General features: G+C 49.0%; 2 protein-coding genes across 20 annotated transcripts in view; both read left to right on the top strand.

Moving 5' to 3' along the window:
- The window catches only part of LOC126574634 (AF4/FMR2 family member lilli), a 159,316-nt gene extending 158,784 nt beyond the window's left edge, over positions 1-532 (top strand). For all 16 annotated transcript variants that reach the window (XM_050234924.1, XM_050234925.1, XM_050234926.1 and 13 more), the window contains one exon: positions 1-532. This exon is cut by the window's left edge and continues 4,669 nt beyond it. The gene's annotated coding sequence lies outside the window, so the exon portion shown is untranslated.
- A 711-nt stretch (positions 533-1,243) lies between these two features.
- The window catches only part of LOC126576038 (CYFIP-related Rac1 interactor B), a 22,611-nt gene continuing 3,854 nt past the window's right edge, over positions 1,244-20,000 (top strand). Inside the window, exons 1-2 of one of the 4 annotated variants that reach the window (XM_050237112.1) lie at positions 1,244-1,319; positions 1,742-2,239. In XM_050237112.1, the coding sequence (XP_050093069.1) occupies positions 2,057-2,239 (183 nt within the window). In that variant the 5' untranslated portion in view covers positions 1,244-1,319; positions 1,742-2,056. Of the gene's footprint in view, positions 1,656-1,741; positions 2,240-20,000 lie in introns of all 4 variants that reach the window. The other 3 variants (XM_050237111.1, XM_050237110.1, XM_050237109.1) reach the window with 3 other exon arrangements.

Here is a 20,000-nt window from a genome sequence, read left to right as displayed (position 1 = left end):
AAAAAAATGGAGAAAACCAAACTGCGCGCAGGAGATATGCCAAAATCCCACGTACCACCCCCCACTCAAACATGCTCCTTTACCAGTCATCCCAGTAGATTTACAAAGTTTAAACATAACGGAAACCTTATCCATTTCCCACGTACATCCTGCTCACGGATGGCGGAACGGCCACTCAATCAGCTGGACTCCCCTCCCATTACAAAGAGATTCTAGATTCAGCCAGAACCAGGTCGATACTACACGTGGTCGAGTTTAGTAGGCGCAAAATGGCCCGGAATCCCGGCCAGATGCCCAGATTAGTAGATGAGCCCGCGGATCATCAGCAGCAGCTCGAACCAACCAGTTTGTAGATGCAAAAACATACACAACACAAGAACCGTAATCGAACCGTAGGCCGAAGATGATGGAGGTTGCGAAGCGATCGTTTCTGCGCCACATTTCTTCCACTAACACACTATACACACACACACACACACACTCACCATCATGTTCTTCTTTTTTTTATAATAAAATTTTCATAAAATGCCAACCAACTGTTTTCTCATTTAGTGTGTTTCCTGCAATTAACTATCCGAAATGCAACTGCTTACTTCTTACTGAAGCGTAAGTCTTAGGGTATTGGAAGTAGTAAATGGAAAACTATTTCAACTAGATTTACGTGCGGAAAATTTGATTTGAAATCGTTTAAATTCCATGTTTAACGAACACGGACATCATTTTCAGAAGCAATAGAAGGCTGCCATGGCGTATAATAAAGTATTGTTGTAGCTTGTAATCCCGAACCAAATATAAAGGATAAGGAATTCCCGTGTCAAGGGTTCGGTTTCTCGCAATATATACATAGTTGATAAGGATACTTAATTAACGATTAGATATGATGCAATTTCTTAAAACCAAACTTTCATTCAGGGAGGTGGTTCCTTTTTCTGGCAGTCCCTGTTCGGAATGGAAAGCTTGAAAGCTTTGAGATGGAGTTGAAAAAATCGGGAAATTCACGCGTATTTATTAAAGAAATCACGTGGAATCCTCCGTGTTATTCGTAATTAGTTAGATTAATTCGAAAATCACCTTAAACGCTTTCCATAATCATTAATCATCATTCGCGCGCTTGAAATTAAATCCGGCCTCAACCATGCCCTCATAAACTATTCTGTCAAAACTCTTCCATCTCTTTCATTCGCATCTCTCTCTCTCTCTCTCTCTCTTGATCCCTTTCCTCTCCCTCTCTCGCTCATTTTTCTGAGAAGTTTGGTGCGGCGCGGATGTGTTTTTCGTGCGTGTGTTCCCGTGAAAAGGAGTTTCCGCGAAGTTCGAAGGTGCGTGGTGTTTTCAGGTGACAAAGTGAAGTAGTTAATTGTCCCCGTTCGTGGCCGGATTCTGGTGCGTTAAAGAGAGCAGTGTAAAACCAGATCGGCCTGCAAAGTTTTTTGTTTGCGCGTCCGTGACCATTATCAGCACAATCCTCGGTATCATCACAGCCGAGAGCAACGAAACGGAGCGTCGCATCCGAAACCGACCAGGAGAAGACGCGCGGTGCAAAGGATACCGCTTTTCGCGCGAATCCCCCTTTGTCTTGGCCAGCAGCATCATCAAGCATCCTGCAGGAGGTCACGGGGAAAATCTTATTTTTGACCCTACAACGACGAGTGCGTGTGCGTCTTTGCCGCTTGCTGATGCCGAACCGCATCGTGGGAGAGCCGCGGGAATTGAATTTATCCCTTTTCGTTGTTTATTTTAGCTAGAATAATCTGACGACGACGGCGCACCGGTGGGGGGTGCCGATGGAAAATCAGTGAAAAATAGTGTGCACATTTACCAGCGGCACAATAAAGAAGCGTAAAGTGTGAGGGTCAGAGTTACCCCCAAAGCAAACGTGATAATTAAATTGCTGCTGTGAAGTGAATCGTCGCGGTGTTGTGGATCAAGTGCAAAAGCCTACTAGGCCTCCGATCGGTGGTTGTGTTAAGGCCTGCGACACCTTTTGGAGATACACGCCATCCCTCTGCAACACCTCGTCGACTCCTCTGCCTCCTCCAGCAGCAGCTTGTGAATCATGGGGAAGTTACTGAGCTTGCTGGCGCGGGATGAATCAACCTGCTGCACACCGAAGACGTACGACGTGTTTCTGGACTTTGAGAATGCGGCCCCGACCGATCTAGAGCGCGAGGTGTACGAGGAAGTGGACCACGTTCTGCGCCAGTCCGAGATGGTGCTGGACGAAATCCAGTGCTACAAGGTAAGTGCGATTTTCCAAACGACCACAACCCGTTCTAGGTTGTGCAAGGCCACCGTTAGCGTCCCAGCAGAGAGCCAGACTCCTCAGAGAATCGACACCTTCATTTGCTCAGCAAAGGTTCCAGCTTTAGCGAAACGTTATCTTGAATATCTTACGCGAGACTTACAAAAACACAGAGATAGAGCTGTGAGGGAGAGAACGCTACACTCACCATCCTAAACCACCTCAATAAAGGTCACCACGGACCTCACCGTAATCATATTTTCTTGCAAACCAAAGTCCATCATCTTCTCCTTCCAGTTGCTGCAAACATTCTATTGTTTTGAAGCATATTTTAAGCGAAAACCGCCCATTTACTGCTACTGGATCCCAGGCGCTCTTTGATCTCCAAAGTACGTGCGTTCTTTGGTTCATTCCCTCTCGGTTCGAATCGAAGTCAGCAGCATCTGCAATCTCGCCACGACTCGCTCTCTGCCATTTTCTGCGCTCAGAGATAACTCTGTTGTTGTCGTGTTTGGCGCTCTGTGCCCCGTTATCTCAGGTTATCGCCTTTTTTTTTATTTTTCGAAGCATATTTTAGCATATCTTAGCAATCCCGGGGAAAGGGGGGTATTGAGGCAAATTATATCTGGCCTGCTTTTCGTTTCCCTCAACGCGGCAGGCTGTCATTTCGGGTTCTATTGTGTACCGTTATCTAATGCGTACATGAAAGTGATGGTTGAGTGTTGCCCCCACCGGTAGCATAACGCGGTTTATGTGGGGCGGCGGCGGCGGATGATGCCATTAATTGGTCAGATATATAGACTCTCTCACCGTGGTCCTACCGGGGGCCACAACGCCATTCTATGCCATTTTAATTTATTCAAGAAACTCGCCCCCCGGCTTGTTTTTTTTTTCGATGGCAACACCCTCCAAAAAAACACCCCTCACGGGCAGAGAAATGGGGTGGCCCCAAAAATACCATCATTATTATCCAATTTTGGCATTGTTGTTTTAGCGTTTGGAGAAAGTCCGCTCCTCCGTAGTCGTCGGCTCCTGTGACTCTTGACCGCCTTGGCCTTAACCAGCCTGGCCTGACGGAGCGAACTCACTTCGGACCAAACTAGTTTGCCCCCCCGGGGGAGGTCGAGGATGAATCGCGCCCACTTTGCACACCATGTAATGAGCCATCGAGAGCTACTTATTGATTTCCATCCCAGCCGGCGGGTACGAGTTAATGGAGTTGTTAGCAACCGGCGTTACCATGGATTAATGTATCGAGTGATCTCAGCAACCAATTTTGGGGAGAGGGGAAAAGGCATACAAGCAGCATGTTTGTCAAACTGCTACTCCCGCTGTGAAGTATGTAGGTTTTGGGGCGTCCATAAGAACCCAATCCATCCATTATCATCGCACACCCCACATAATGATGCACACACCTGAAGCATAGAGCATTGTTTGAAAGCTTTTCACCCGACGCAACGCTGGCGAACCATAAAAGGGGGGAGTAGCGCATACATGAACTCTCAATTATGCTGGTAATTTCAGGCATTAGCTACACTTTCCACAAGTGGAAGAAGACTCGTTCCGTATCAAGTTTTCGTAAAAAATTAAAAACTCCAACGAAAAGCGGCGGACGAACTGTGGATTTCACTTTTTGCCCCCCAAAAACCACGGCGTTGCATCATCACCGCCACCGTTGTGGGCGTGGAGAGTGGGAAGTAAGCATAATGCTCTACCGCGGACGCCGTTGATGTAATTAACTAAACATTGCCCAAATAGATGCCAACGACCACCGCCGACACACAAAGTCGCTGAACGCCGACACGGGAAAGCGCACCGATCGTCGAGAAGGGTCTAAACGACGCGCGAGTTTCACTTTTTTCCGAGTCGCATTTTCCACGCCAGAAGTAATTAAAAAATTGAGCCCAAAAACCTTGGGATGCTTACGTGAAAGAAGGCGCACAGAAGAGATGAACATTGGCTTGCCAATGTAATACCGCCCATCTCCCACACAAGTAGAGGGTGCTGGTAATCATAAGAGCACGTCAATCGATTTGCTCCTCATACGAGATACGGCCATCCCTCCGTTGAAGTGGCCGATCGGTTCAAACTCATCGCTACGTCTGGAGTGATGATGTTTTGAAGTGGTGGAGCAACAATCCCTCCTCCGTCGAGGGTGTGTTATTGGAACCGTTCGAATGTTTTGGAGCGATGGAATTTGTTTTCAAAACTTATTTCCTCAGCCTGCCATAGCACGTTGTGTAACAATCAACCATCCGCTCCTCTCGTAGTCACGCGAGTATGGGGAGAACGTGTAGAAGCACCTCATCAATGCTGACCCGGATTTTGACAATCCATCCGTCCATCTAGTCATCCATCTTTTCACCAGCCTGAGTGCAAGCTAAGACCCCATAGGAGCACTTTACGAGAATATGCGCGGTAGATACACTTCTCTCCCACTCCACGGTCCCAAGCAATCTCATCCAAGATTCTGTAGATCTATTTTTGGACAGCGAGAATCCGGAAGAGATCACCCGTTGATGGGTGCCGAGTGCTGGCGCTGGCGAAAACCTTCTGACGAAAGGAGTGCGCGAGCACAGTACGAGGTGGGTGCTACATAAAAAAAAGAGAGGAAGAGGTTTGCATTTTACGCCAATTTATGTTTCACCAGTGCCAACATGTTGACACCCTAATTTGTCTCAATTCTTTCACTATTAGTACTATTATTTCGAAAACACTTTTGCGCATGGTATGGCGTACGTCATCGATATGGCATATGTTGCAACATAGAAAACAGGCAGGAACACTTCCGCTAGATAGAAACCGCTGATAGAAACATTTCTTCATTTTGGTGTTGGTTTGGATTTTCCTCATCAATAAATATACATAGAAATTGCGTCACCTCGTCCGCTTTCTAGCAAAGGCTGGGGGCCACTGAACCACGGCATTTACATTTGACTTGTACCCGAGACCCGAGCAACAACATCGATTGCGATTTTTGCGTTTGTACCGTTTGCTCTCTATCGGAGTCCGGTGTCACCAAAGCTGTTTTAATCGTCGAGCACACGCTTAGCAGTGGCCACAGGGACATACCCTTTGGGCAGCCAGTCACAACGGCACAGCAGCAGCAGCAACAGCAGCGAGTTTCAAAGAGTGAGATAAGATAGCGCGAATCACCCTTCGTTCGCTCGACCACAAACAATGAGAGCACGTGTGTCTGTGTGTTGCGTCAAAAGTCCCTCGAAATGATTAGACCCCATCTCCCATTGCTAATGAATCGGTGGCCAGCGAAGGGAGGTTTTTTTGCGCGAGCGTCATTGGACCGGGAGGCGATAATGATGAATGCTTAGAACCGACACCATCATCGCGCTCAAGCAATTTTATAATGTTTACTGGTTGATGACCCCTCCCCTCTAGGATCTGTGGTCCCCGTCACGGACCAGAAGACGCATGCTGATAGCAATCGCAAAGAAACAAACAGCTGTAGCGATCTGTGGATAGTTTGTCGTTACTCGCAGCTCGCGGGTGACTCATCGTCATCGTCGTCGCTTCGGGAGCCTTCGAAAAAAGACGTCATGCGAAAAGCCTAAAAATATGCCACAACCAGCCGCCAGCCGGCCGATGGTGTTGCACGCCATATCGGGCTCCACGTTTTTTTTGCTCCATATGTTTTGTGTACACAGCCGCCGCCGCCGCCGCCGCAACGATTGGCCACACTCGCGTCTTTTGGTGTTTGGTTTGTTCCCTGAGGGCCGCCACCACCATCGTCAAACACTTCGTGGTTAGGGCTAACGCGATAACACCGACACAATAACGATGATGACTATGACGACGCGAGAGGCACGCGAATTGTATTTGAATGCTCCACCAAGCAGCAGTTGCAGTTGCATTGCCTGCATCTCCCGTTGCTTATTCGGTGCATCTAGTTGTCTAGTTCAGCAGAAAATCCATGCTTTCACTGTTGGCAACTTTTGCGCTTTCGAAAATGTGTCCACTTCTAGTGACGCACATGGCCCCATATTGTCGCAATTCCAGGACACATATGGCGCTTCACAAAGTGCGAACGGTTTCACAGAGTCCGCCACCGCCCATAAGGCCATCAGCAAGGGAGAAATGCGTTCTTATCTCGTGTTAGCATAAGCGTTACATTGCTAGATACAACTCACATTCGACGGTACCACTTCGCGAAAGGCATAGAGGGCCCACGAATTCATTCCCAGTTCAGACCTCGCTCCAGCAGTGCTAAAAATATGATTTAAGGGCTTGTGCTGGGGCAGGGGAACGTGATGGAATTTCGCAAAAACTCTGCTTCATTTGCAAACAACAGACAGGGGTTCTGTGTGGAAGATATGGCGCATCACGTGTTACTTGAAAACGCGCACGGGCTAGTAATCGCATACTGGAGCTAATATTGGACCTTACCTTAACATGTTCTTTTAAAAGCGGGACAATATTTGAAGCACTATTCACTCTACTTATGCAACACTTGCTAAAAAAATACTATGCTAAAAAATTTAAACGCTTTGCTCATCGTTCGCTTCACGAATGTGTTCTGAATTGCCCCATAAGCTTACTTCGATGAGCTGGTGACCGAAATGCGTTTGCTGGAATGCTCTTGGCCTGCTTCGTTATGCCAGTCTGACATATTGCGCTGGGCGAGTTCATATGCTTAATGCAAATCCCCCCCTAACCCAGCCAAAAACCAAACGACCACACCATAAAAAAGGCTGTCAATGCTGCGTTTCATTTCGATTAACATTTACGAACAAAGAACCTGCGCCACGGACCTGCCGCAAGTGAAATCGCTCCCCCGAAATCGCTTTGCCAAATTAAAGGGCAGTGCGTGAAAGTTATTGGCAAAGATGTCATCGAGCCATAACAACCCTGCCCGCCCGGCACACCAGCACAAACCGCAAAACGCGCCGCGAACACCGAACGTTCTTGCGTGCCTTGCGTGGAGTGTGTTTCGCTTTCGCTTGGCGCGCCGGCGGCACACTTTTCACCCGGCGAGACCCCCCCTTTTTGACCTTCCAGAACACATCTTCATCTTGCTAGTGGTTGCCGACAACGGCCATTGGCTGCCATATTCCTTCGCTCTCGATTCGATTTAGGTGCGCGTCAATTGTGTGACAATTGCGTTATGGGCTGGAAGCGACAGAGAGACAGAACGCCTTTCTCTTTCGCTCTTCCTCTTCCTGTCTCTTCCTCGTCGTCCTTCATCTATCTGCGTCTGCTCTCGATGTAAGTGTGGGGCGCGCCCGTTTGGCATGTCGTGGAATAATTTAATTTCATTTCAACGAGCTGCTGCCAGAGTGTCCCTTGCCCATCCCCATCTCCTCCTTCTATTTGCATTGTTGTGTGTGCATCATCCCGTTGGTGGGGGGAGCGAAAAAGGGTTGAAACCGTACGTACACCTGCCTGTGTGCGCGTGTGTAAGTGGAAATGGAGTAGGAAAAAAAATGAATAATCGGACCATCAAAATCATCCATCCGCCACCGGCGGCAGCCACGGCAGCCACGGAAACCACTTCCGAAACCCATCGATGTGTGGCAGCAAACAACGGGTGACGGTGACGGTGACGACGACCGATGGTCGTGTTACTCGATTCGCGCGCACTTTGTCCGCCGCGGCCCCCCGATGGACACATTCCGCATGGCCTTTCGCCGTCAAAGGGGGGCGCGCGCTCGACTTTTGTTCCTTTTTCCGCATCCGCGAGTGCAATGCATGCGCGAGAGGTGCCGCGAGTGTGCTTCATATAAATTGAATAAAATGGAAAGACAACACCATCGCGTCGTAGAGCCAGAGAGAGAGAGAGAGAGAGACTCGCCGATTAGAGTTAAATGCGAATCACACGCAAATGACTCATCGCAGATGGGAGACCTTCGAAGCCGGTTTACATGAAAAAACGTATTTCCCTTCTACGAATTTATGTTGGTCAGAAAACTGATGCTTCTTTTCATTCATCCACGAGTTAGTCAATGGAGCGAGCAGAAGCCTACTGCGTGCTATTATGCATGGAGTGGAAAACGATGAAACCCCTCGCCGGATCAATAGCATCACAGTAGACTGCATGTCGCCACGGTTACAAACCAAGTGGGGCCCTTCATTTCAGTGGAAAACATGGAATGCTGCTGTGGCTGCTATCGGCATAATTATGCTCTTCCTGTGCCGTGCCCTTTACATCCTTCGGCGTCGCATAAAGGGCAGGGCGCACGTGGTCACGCACGATGCCATTGTCTTTTACGATCGCCATCGCGGTCCACTGCGGTCCACTGCGGGGTGAGGTTCCGTGAGATGTTGTACGTTGTCAGCATACAATTTGGCAAACATTCCCAGTGCCCTTGCTGTGCCCTTTAGGAGGGAACTGAAATGAGTCAAAACGAGAATTTGTAGTCAACTCCACCACAAACCGGAACCTTCTCTCGAAGCCCTCACCGGAACACGATGATGATGACAGGCACCTCACGAGGCCCACAAAGTTGGTCTCCCTTTCTCTCTCGTGCGCGATTCTTCGTCTTTCCGCTTTCATTCTCACGATCACGTGCGGACAACGTACTTCCGGATTAGAGCGTTTCCGCACTTTATTCACACACCATCGCCAGCAGGCGCGCACCAACGTGCATTAATCTGGATTGTTTGTTCGGATGGCTGCAGAGTAAATAGAGATTCATTTGCTTATGGGCTGCGTCCAGGGCTGATGCTCATTGCTGCAGCCGCATGGCACCATGTGTGCGGCATGTGCATCGCTTGTTTTATTGAGCATTTTCCGGGCCATCGACACTGCCGACAATGGTGATGGGCCCTTTGGTGTGTGCGGCCACACGCTGTAATGGACGCTGTGTGTTCCCTGGACAGCTGTGGGAAATATACTTCGCGTATCTTGGCGAAGAAAGGGACTCTCTGTGTTCAGCATCCAACAGCAACGCGGCACGGAACGGAACGGAACGACCTCAAATGAACCAATGTCTAGTCATCCTGCTGTAACTGACCTACATTAAATCGATCCAGATTCTGCGCGCCCAACCGAAGGCCACCATCCGGGAGCAGCAGGAGCGCTTTCCCTTTAAAAAAAGTAAATCATCATCCCCGAATTCCCTTGTCCTGGGGTTCCTTCTACAAAAATATACCAACTGCGAGGCCCCACAGGAAGCCGCAAAGCTTTTACGGCAAACGGCGATTGCCAAGTATCCTTTTCTGGGAAATACTCCGGCTGGAAAAGTCATTTTCCTCGATGCTCCAGTCACGTACCGTGGGTCGTAAGTGTCAGCAGCACGAACAACAGTTAACAGAGCACAGAAGTTATCGGAGCGAGAGCAGCAACGCTACATCAATTGGAAAAAAAGGATGTTGAAGCGATGTGGCCTGTGTGCTGGCTAGTGTGTGCTTCACATTCTTGCTTCTTGTCCAACAGACTCTGCACACAAAAAGAGCAGCATTTTGCACGACCGTTCAGCAATGTGCGAGGTCGAAAGAGAAGAGAGAAAGTTGTAGCTCAATTAGGACGAGGATGAATCATCGCTTTTCGTAGCACTTCAACTCTTCATCTAGAAGCCTTAAACGTTTGCAATCTACATCGGGAGCTTCATCAAATCTAGAACTACCTTGGTTTGAACTATTTAGCGATGAGACGGAGTCCTCTTTCTAGCACGCATACGTTAATTACTGCGGAAGGAGAATCGTTGATGGCTAATTTGTGCTTGCGGGCAAATTGCGCATCGCTAAATCTAACCAAACCATCTGATGCGCAGATTGTGCTGAATAAAATGTACCATTCGATAACATGCCTACGCTTCACACACCTTGAGAGCGGTAAATTAGTTTTGGAAATGCAAAAGCAATGGTGAACAAACCCATAAAACAGATACACAACAACCGAACCAAGTAGGCTAAAAGGTAAAGCGGAAAAAACGGAACCAGAACACATAACTTAGTCAGCGAGGAGAAATCTCTCTCCGTTTACTGCATAAATTAGCAATCCGCGAACCAGATAACGCGCGATAACGCTTGCTGCTGCGGCTGCTACTGTTGCTGTATCTGTTATGTTATTCTGTGCATATGCGGAACGAAGAGGCAGTAATGCTATACAGGTGATGTGCAGACAAAGTTCAATAACATTTGTTGTTACAGAAGCAAAAAAGGGCTTCCTCCGCCTTCTTCTTTTACTCGGCTGAAAATTGACCTGAAACAACGAACGAAAGCCAACTCCAGCCCAAGCGATTATGCAATCGGAACTGCAGCAGACTGCAAATCTTGTGTATCACTTTTACGGAAAACCATGAGGAGTGAGAAATGGCCCCGGAACACGAACAGAGCTGCACAGTTAAGCCAACGCTTTAGCTGACCTCGGAAACAACATCGGAAGAAGGTCTTTCGAAACGAACCAGGGCAGTTTGAAATACGATTCCTCCCGTGGTGTAGCAACAGCAGCACCAACGGGGAACAGAGTGCAGTGAAATCGAAACCCAGATATTGCAGAAATGAATTGCAGTTCCACCCGCCGCTCGCTCGTTCGCTCTCTCTTTCGCCAAAAGGTCATTGTGGAACAAAATAACTAGAAAAAAAGGAGGTTGACCTGTGGCTCTAGCGAACTGCACACATGTGGTCGCGTTGCACTGCACCGTGAAACACCGTCGATGACAACCATTATTTCATCACTTCATTACGGACACAACAGCCGGTAGTAACATCGTTTATGTAGCGGGTTCCGCCCAGGCTGTGTGTCGTCAGGTAATGGGCCGTTCTGATGTTTCGGATGTGATTTGTGATTCTAGTGTCACGCTGGACGGGAAAGCACAGTAGCAGCAGCAGTAGAGCGTGGCATCCGTTTTGTTGGTGATCGCTAGTTGCAGGTGGTATTGGCTAATTGAAGCCACGCTAATAACAGCAGTAGCTCTCAGGAATCACACAAATAAACCTACCGCACAGCGAATAAAAAACCGGAACTTGCATTTTATGATTCACCCATCATCATGTCTCTGTTGGTTTGGATGCCTCACGCCACGCTCCAAAGTCCGGTCGATGATTCAGTTCCAATTCAAACATCAAGCTGATTAACATTTGACCTCCAGACCGGCAACCTTCAGCGCACGTTCCACTGGAAGGGTGTAGCATCTATTTGACTTTCGGCTTCTCCGGCGTGACCCTCGACACAATACTTTTTCTGACTTGGAAGGTTAAATATGTGCCGCATCCACTGTCCCCTACCCATCCAGAGAAAGAACCGAAGAGACATTTTCCATCCTCTACTTTCTATGCAATGGAACGCTCGAGTCTTAATGGCGACAATAAGGCTCACGCTAGGCCCTTGTTAACAGCCAAGAAGAGACGCCCTGCAAACATTCTTTTGAAGGTCGTCCTTCTCCGCATTGTGTTGGAACGTTTAGAACAATATCTTTCGAAGAAGCGTGCAAAGACGGTACCGTCAATTGTTCTGATGTGCTTCGACGCCAAAGTTTCGATTCGAAACTTGGAAGGACGAACATAAATCTCCGACACATTGCGCCCCGGAACTGCACCACCAACGGGGCTGAAATGCAACACCACCAAAAAAGCACTGGGGCAATTTGCTGGAGAGAATAGCAACACAATTTGGCCCCTTTTGTGGGTCACTAGCACACCGGTATTTAAATGAAAATACCTTGCGCCCGCTCTCGGTCTCGGGCGATTGACGTGCAGCAGCGCACCTTGTGTCACGCCAATGCAGCACCACCAACAACAACAGAAGAGGGCGTATAATAGTGGTCACCCACGAAGAGTGAGGTCCGCGCGGGCGCGCGCTCCTACTTTACAGCAGAATGTGTAACCGTTCGAGCGGAAAATCGCGTTTCATACCGGGGTCACATGGAAAAGCTGGTCTGCAGTGGAAAAACTTTTTGGTCGTTTGTTTGGTGGAACAACAAAGAGCAACCGTGTGCCAGTTGCCACCGAAGAAACCGTGGCCGATAATCGGTCCATCGATTCTAGGGAGGGGTTGGGTCACGCCACATGCTCGCACGAGCAAAGGTTTTCACATTTGTTTTGTGTCCTAGGTCGAGGTGCCCAAACACCGAACGATGGTAAGATCCGGAACGATCTCCTCTCGTTAGGTGTAAGGCCTCTCCTTCACTCTCTGTAAGGACGCCAATGTAATCAGCATTAAAGTCAGCCCTTTAAGCCAGGCCATTGGTGGCCACCGCGCATGAATGCTACTAAGCTCTTGAAAGCATAGTTCTGTTCCGGCGCTGCCAACATTCTCTGTACGAAACAATTCCTTTAAATTCTTAATGCATTCGCCTGCTCGCTCTCCTTCCTTGGAAGGTATTTTCGGAAAAATAACTTTCCAACAAGGATTTCCCACGAGTCCACCACGAGAGGCAGCAGCTCTCCTCCATCTGTGGATGCGCTTCTGTGAGCACTCGAGGGCGAAACATATCGAGGACAAGAAATCCTCGCAAAGATTCTCGCAAAGAATCTCGCAGGATACGCAGGAAGGAAGCGATGAAGCAGAAGCGCAAAGCGAAAAAACAAATCCTTATCCTTATCCCAAACCGTAATGCATCGCCTTTACCGCACACCTGGCGACCCAGTTTATGTTGTTAACCGAGCGCCGAGCACAGTAGGCTAAATCTCAAGGCGTTGAATGACATCCCGTTCGCCAAGCCGAGCTTGCTCGGATGATTGTGGAAAAGCAAACGAAATGGAATGCAAACGAGATTCCCCCCAACTCTCTGGGATGTCGGTATCAATGAGCAGAACGCGAGCGCTGCCTCGTTTGTGAGCCAGTATGCTGGATAATCTAGCAGACCGGATATCCGGTGTAACGAGGCAAATAGAAACCACAGACACAGCGGTGTGTCCTGTACCAGCTTTTATTATTTTCCGATTTTCCGCCGAGATTGCTTCGGCGAGAGATACAAATCAGGCTCGTTGTCCGTACGGCACGTGTCCTACTCAGCCTGTTATTCAACGACAGCTGCTAAGTGAAAGGAAAGCCAACGACGGACTGGTCTGGTGGTCTAACGGGAGCATCTCTTTATCTATAATGCAGACTATTAACTTTTTATCAACTCCTCCATCATCCAACCCATCCCGCTCAGCTTCAGTGTGTAGGTGGAGCAGAAGCCGTAGACGAATCTGACGGCCGACTTAAAAACCCGTGCACTGACCCAGTTCCCGGTTTATCTATTTAATACTTCATTCCAACAGTTTCTATCTGCTGCTGCTGCTGCTGCTGCGCGCGAAGATGTTCGCTCTTCGGTGTTCGGTGCCAGCCGAAAAGGTGCTGCTGCTCGTGCTCTGGCGAATGGCGTAGGGCGATAAGCGTTGGCAAGCGACGAGTAAGTGCAATTGCATCCCACTCCGCACCGGCACCGCCACTGCTTCTTCGATGTGCTTTCGCTCATGACGATGGCAGTTGTCGCGTGCAGCTACTCTGCGCGTTGCTGCACACCACTCACAACACGAGAACAAGGTCATTTTCATAAAACCAGCCAACAGCAGCTGTTGACAACGTTGGTCCGCACCCTACCGGTGCTGTTGCGCACACACGTCCGATGCCGATACCACCACAATCTGGCCAGCCCCCAATCTCGGTCCCGGCAATTGGTGTCGTCGACACATTCTCGCGGCACATGATGATGTACCATTTGAACACATCGCGCCTTCCACTTCTACACTTTTTTTGCAAAGTGTCGTTGCCAAGAAGAGGATCATCCTTCGCGGCAAATGAATAATTCTGCTGTTGGCTCAGCTCAGCGTTCGCGTAGGATGGCCAATTGGAGGCGAAGAATGGGGTGAGGTGGTTGTCGGATGTACGGAGGCGATGATTCACGGGACTGGATCTTTTTGTTGTTTGGGGATGCTTATCGCGTGAATTGCACGTGGAGCTTTTCGAAGGAGGAGGAGAGTGTTTCTCAAACGAAGCCGTTGCATGATTTCGCTCCAAGATTCATTGCAAACGTAAATTATATTCTGGACCAATCAATCAGTCAACCGGCTATGCGTGTTCTGGTTGATGAGCCAGTCTATGCTGCGTATCTTCAAAGTGTCCGTGTCCGCGAAGGTGCTGTTACGCACCGGCGCATCGTTCGAGCATCGTTTTCTTCATGCTAAAACGGTCACTTTTCGCTACGATTTGCGGATAGCTTCTTCCTCACCACCAGTCGGCGGCATGTGGTGTTGATTTATTTTCATGCTCGACCGCCACGATGCTCAGCGCAGCGGGCAAACGCATTCCACCGCAGCACAGCACAGCAACGCCACATGCGCCGCTTCGTGCTGCCAGGCAATGCACCCTTCGGCGGTCGGGCGCTAGTGCATCTGCATGTTGATTAAATAATTAATTATGTTGCTCTCCGCGCGGTGGTACTCGCTGTGGTACGTGGCGCCTCGTGGTACGTGCTGCGTCTTATTGCAATGCTATATCGGTTGGGTGAGCAGCAGCGGCAGCCGCTCCGTCGTCCGTTGTGTTGCTGAGGAGGATCGCATTACGCCAGCACACAAGACGGTTGCATAGCACACCGAGATGCACCCATCGGTCGGTGGTGCGTTCTCCCGGGCGTGCGTGCGCACCCAGTGTATCGTAAGAACGATACGCTCAAATGATTGCGTTCGCCTAGATTTTCCAAACATCGCGTTTTTTTTTTGCTGTCGGTTCTTTCTACCTCCTTTTTGCACAGTGAGAAGTCAAGCGTAGCCATCATCATCAGGAGCTTCAAAGCAGAACAACAAGTAGCTGCATCTATCTAGTACGCCCTGGTTCCGGTGCCGTTCATCCAGTGGCACCTGTGCAGGAAGTTATGGCGAGGAATGTTGGTTGGCGATGGAGATAGAACTGACTAGTTATTAATATTTATGTTATTTAAATTCTATTTTCACGATAAGAGTAGTAACATACGAAAAATCGTAGTAGACAGAGTATTGCACAAATTGCAGACTAGAGACAGATAAGCTTACTTTAATAAATTACATTGAACTGAACTCAAGAATCTGGCTACAGCCTTTTAAGTTCCTGTTTCGACAGGTATTAATCCAGCCAGCCTTGAAGTAGCAAACTCCAAGATGGCTGCCCAGAAAATACAAACTTCAAAATTTCGTTGATTGTACTTGCGTGTGCAACACCAAAAAACTGTGAAGAGCGCTTAAGAAAACACCGCGTGCAAATAGCGCAATTAGCTGACAGTGATCCGACTCCATCCATCTCCAATCCCAAAACCAGTAACAATCAGCGTAACAACACGGTACCACTCAAAGGAGCATAAATAATTTACCTAATCGGATTACAACATACCAGCGCAGACCCTAGTGCTGCTGCTGCTGCTGCCGCCAACAAACCGTGCGATTCGATTCGATGAATCAGGAAGTCAACCGAGAGAGCTCACCACCACCAACCATTGGAGGATAAGTAACGGCCAGAGAGGTAAACAGGGGAACCGTGGCCGGCCACCAGCGAGGCTCCCCGTCTATCGGTTCGATTGGCGCTTTTTGGCGATTACCGAACGGGGCTCGAACACAGTCCGCCCCAAAGAAGGAGAACGCCATTGGTATGAGCGGTGGTGGCGTACGGGCTCGCTTTATCTCTTAAAATGGCAATTCCGGGACCGGTGACTGGCGACGGTACTTGTGGGTGGGGTTTAGTGCTGCTACTACTAAGCCGGTGCTGGAGTGCTGGGGTCCGTTGGCGTGCGAATGGGTTTGTCTAGCAATTTCAATATTGTGCCAACCACGAGACGGCATTTCGGCGGCGACGGCTTGAGCGCCAATCGAAACGGAACGTCTTACCGAGCGGCGGCGGCCGCAGGGGGTGGAAATATTTTCTGGCATGCCAATCGCGTGGGCTACGGAAGGAGAATCCGTTGATACCGTTGATTTCCATCAGACATGCGATGGTGAGACCACTGACCGATGGGAAGCCGGTGAGGGGCAGCCGGCGTTCGACTTTCGTTCTGGGTTTATGCGAAAGAGGTTCGTTATGGTGTTTGGTGTAGCGTTCCCCGTCCAAACCTATCCCATTCATGGTACCACAGTACTTCCTTCCTGTTGCGGACCTTTCTTTTGCATCGAGCTTCCTTTGATTAGCGCCTTAATGTGCCTTTATTAATTCGTTGTTTCATACCTTTCTCTCGTGCGCATATTTAGTTGTTTGTTTAAATCGGTTTTGCATTGGTTTCTAAGTTATTTACATTCTTTGGTTAAAATACATATTTATCTTTTATACTTTCACTTTAATATACACTTTTTCTCCTGTCTCCATGGTGCATTTCCATTTAATGAATTATTTTTTTACGTTTAAAAGTCTATTATCGTTTGTTCCTTCAAGTTGCAACAGAGCGCTCTTGAGACGATCCGTTGACTTGCTTCACTGTTTTATTTCAACCGTAAAAGCGAATGTTTTGCGAATTACGACCAGAAATAACTGAGTTCTCGTTAGCATAAAGGATACGGTTTCTTACCACCCACCTGTCCCACACACCAACCCCGGCACAGGTTTTCAATTTTGCTCCCTTTTCCGGAACGGCAAGAAAGGATCCGGCAATGAAAGCAGGCTCACCGCTCCGACCGAAAGACCGTCAGTCAGTGGGCGTCGTTGAACTACCTTTTAACGATCCCCGCGGTTGGTGCCGCAAAATCAAGAGTTAACATTCACACTCACCACCTGCAGTCAGTGGTAAACCAGAAAGGCGCGTAGGCAGCAGGACCGGGCCGCGCGGGCGGGCCTTAGGATCATCGTCGGTTAAACAAAGCCCACCGGCATACTCACCGTCTGTCGCGTTTCTCATCGTCACGAGGGTTGAGGGTTTCGTGGCGTTATTCACGGCCGAAAGAATGCAAACGTTATGTACGCGACCGACCATCGCGACGGCTCCATCCGTCTAGAGTCGCTCCTGGGGGACTAACGCGCTACACGCGAAGCGACATCCTTAATTTTCTGTAATGCTAGCTCTCCCAATGGGAATCAGGTGTTGAAGTGTAAAAATCCTGTTTGTAAAGGACACGAGCATCCAGAGACAGGATACGGCCTTTAAAAGCATGCTCTTGTGCTTCGTTAACATTGTAGCGAGATGTGAATTGCATGCCTTCGCCTAGGAAGAAAAACTATCATTTCAAAGCTCCATTGCCAACCTGGATGAACAACTTCAAAGCATCATAAAGAATAAATTTTCCCCCCATTTCATTTGGTGAGAAACTATGTAGCACCTGTTATCCGAGCAGCTTCTTCATTCGTTGCATTCAGGTCAAACACATCAAAAAAACACCTCCATTTATCATTCCCGAAACGGCTTCCAACAACAAGCACACCGTGAAAGCTTTTCCCGAACGAGTTCCACAATCCGAGCATTTCGTTAATTAGCATTTTAATTTGATCGTTCGAGATCCGTTGATCCGTTGGAAACACATTACTCGCTTGCAACCCTCAAAAGATGGTGTATGTCTTCTTCAATCCATTGCCCAAACGAGAGCAATGGATGCAATTGATACGCCCGATCCCCGGCCCGATACCGCTGCAGGAAAATAAAGAGGCAATAAAGAGAGCAAGCGCAACGATCCGATTCAATCCGGAACACCTTCCCCTTTACTGCTGCTGCTACGGGCTCGACGTTTGCCCCAAATCCGACCCGGTTAGGCGGAGGGTGCGACGGAACGCCACGGTTTAAAGTCACACCGCGAACACAGTTATCCAATCGAAATCGGAGCAAATTGCTTCTTCAACACTTCAATCGCATCGAATCCACGCCACGAAGATGCCACGATGTTTACCCATCTGCTCTAAGCGTCGGCGCTTGATTGGCAGATCATGAAACGACTTGTCGCTTCGATTCGTCACTTGAGTTGCTGTCTTTCCGCGATCACGTGCCGGTTGCCGTTCGAGTTTCAGTTAGATTACGCTTCGTTTTGCCCCCACTTGTTGACTATTTTATGGACTAATTCCCCAGCCAACGGTAACGGTTTATCGAACGAGTTGCACGTTTCCGATGGGTTTTCCGGGGAGTGTAAACGGACACTCCTTACACACCACCAATCCCTCTACGTATAGTTTTTTTTTTTCAAAATTGAATAGATCATTGTTGCTGCACTAAAATCGAAAAAAAACACGAGGAGTGGAGAAGAGCATTAAAACGGGCGCATTCTAGCGCCATTGCCCTAAACGGATGCTTCCGGCAATCCGGTTGCCCCTGCCCTGCCTGCCGATCGATCGATCACATCGCAAACGATGTGCGATCAAATGCGATTTATAGCACCTCGTACGATCGCGATTTGTAGCGTCTCACAAATAGAGATGATCGCGGTCTGCTTGTTGCTGCTTGTTTCGCTGTCGGCAGCTAGAGGAATCACCTTGCAGAAGGGGGCTGCTTTGTGTGGTGAATCATCATCGCATCGCATCAAAACAACCAGCACCACTGCGAGTGGCCCATCGCCAGTTCAAGCTATGACCCAATCGACGGTCCATAGACGAATAATTTATGCGATAACCGTTTGATGGTTGATGAGATAGGCGGCTCTCTAGTTGGCCAGCCCCTTTCAATTTGTATTGCCAGCATAAGCGTAGTTCGCGCGCGTGGCGTAGCGTTGGAGTATAGTAGCCATCGAAGCATAACTACGCCAGTTGCTGTTGTTGTTGTACTTGAGAGTACCGATCACGCACTGTGGGGCCACCAAGAGCCCTTCAGCCCCCCCCACTCTGATGAAGGCAAAAAAGGCAATAGCCCCGTCGCTCCTCAGCCAAACCTGCGACCTGCGTCACTTCCACGCTCCATCAGAATAACAGAATTCATCACGCACCGGATACTGCGGCTGTTGGAAGGGTTTGCGGCTTGTTGCTCCATTGGCGACCATAACGCACCCACTCAACGCATTGATAGTATGCTGTGGCCCTATAACCACACGACGCTGCTGCTGCTGCTGCTGCTGATGATGATGGTGATGGTGATGGTGGGACCTTCGAGTGATAATAGTCGCGGCCTGGAGCACAACTACAAACTCGCGTGATTCACACTCAACGCAACAACAGCAGATGATGATGGTGATGATGATGATGGGCGCTAGTCAGTGGCAGTGATAAGGGCATGCACATGTATACTGTACGCCCCTTTTTCCAAATGCTGCTCCGTCGTCGTCGTCGTCGCCTTCTCAGATTCCTTGATCGACAGCTTTGAAGTCAAGGTTAGGTTTCGTTGCGGTTGTGCGCGAGGGTCACCCCCCGGGGCCCGACCAACGCGCCAACTGCGATCGGTCGTTCGATCTGCCACATTTTTAAGTAAATCACAAAGGAGCCTGAGATGTTTTCTGTTTTAACGAACGTTTCATCGAAGCATCGAAGCATCTCGCCGATTCTGCGCTGACCTGGCCGGACATCATCGACGTGTAGGAAGTTGGACGTCATGGTGTTCCTCCTTCACGCCCATGTCAGCCTTTCCGATGACACCATGATATTGAGCAAAAGCAGCAAACATATCGCCGATCACGCCAACCACACCTCCGCCTCTTCAATCGAAATGACGCATAATGTCGCCGCTCACTGCTAATGCCATGGAGACGCAGCAGCGTGTTGCTTTTTCGTTTTTTTTTTTTCTCCAAAAACGACAAATGATGCTGGGTTGGGTGGCTGTGGCTGTGTCTGGGGCCGGTGGCGCCCACAGCACCATCGCTCGGCATTTATCTAATGGCACACCATTTTGGTAAAATTAAGTTCCCGGCGAGACATGGGATGGAGAGAAGAGAACAACAACGCGTGGAACACCCATGGAAAGCCATGCGTTCTCAATATGGACGCGTTTGCTGTCGGATCAGCGTGATTTCCGCT

The sequence above is a fragment of the Anopheles aquasalis genome, chromosome 3 (genome assembly GCF_943734665.1).
Source record: "Anopheles aquasalis chromosome 3, idAnoAquaMG_Q_19, whole genome shotgun sequence".
NCBI classification, from domain to species: Eukaryota; Metazoa; Arthropoda; class Insecta; order Diptera; family Culicidae; genus Anopheles; species Anopheles aquasalis.
The sequence above is the reverse complement of the archived record's forward strand: the minus strand, read 5'-3'. Positions and strand labels throughout refer to the sequence as shown.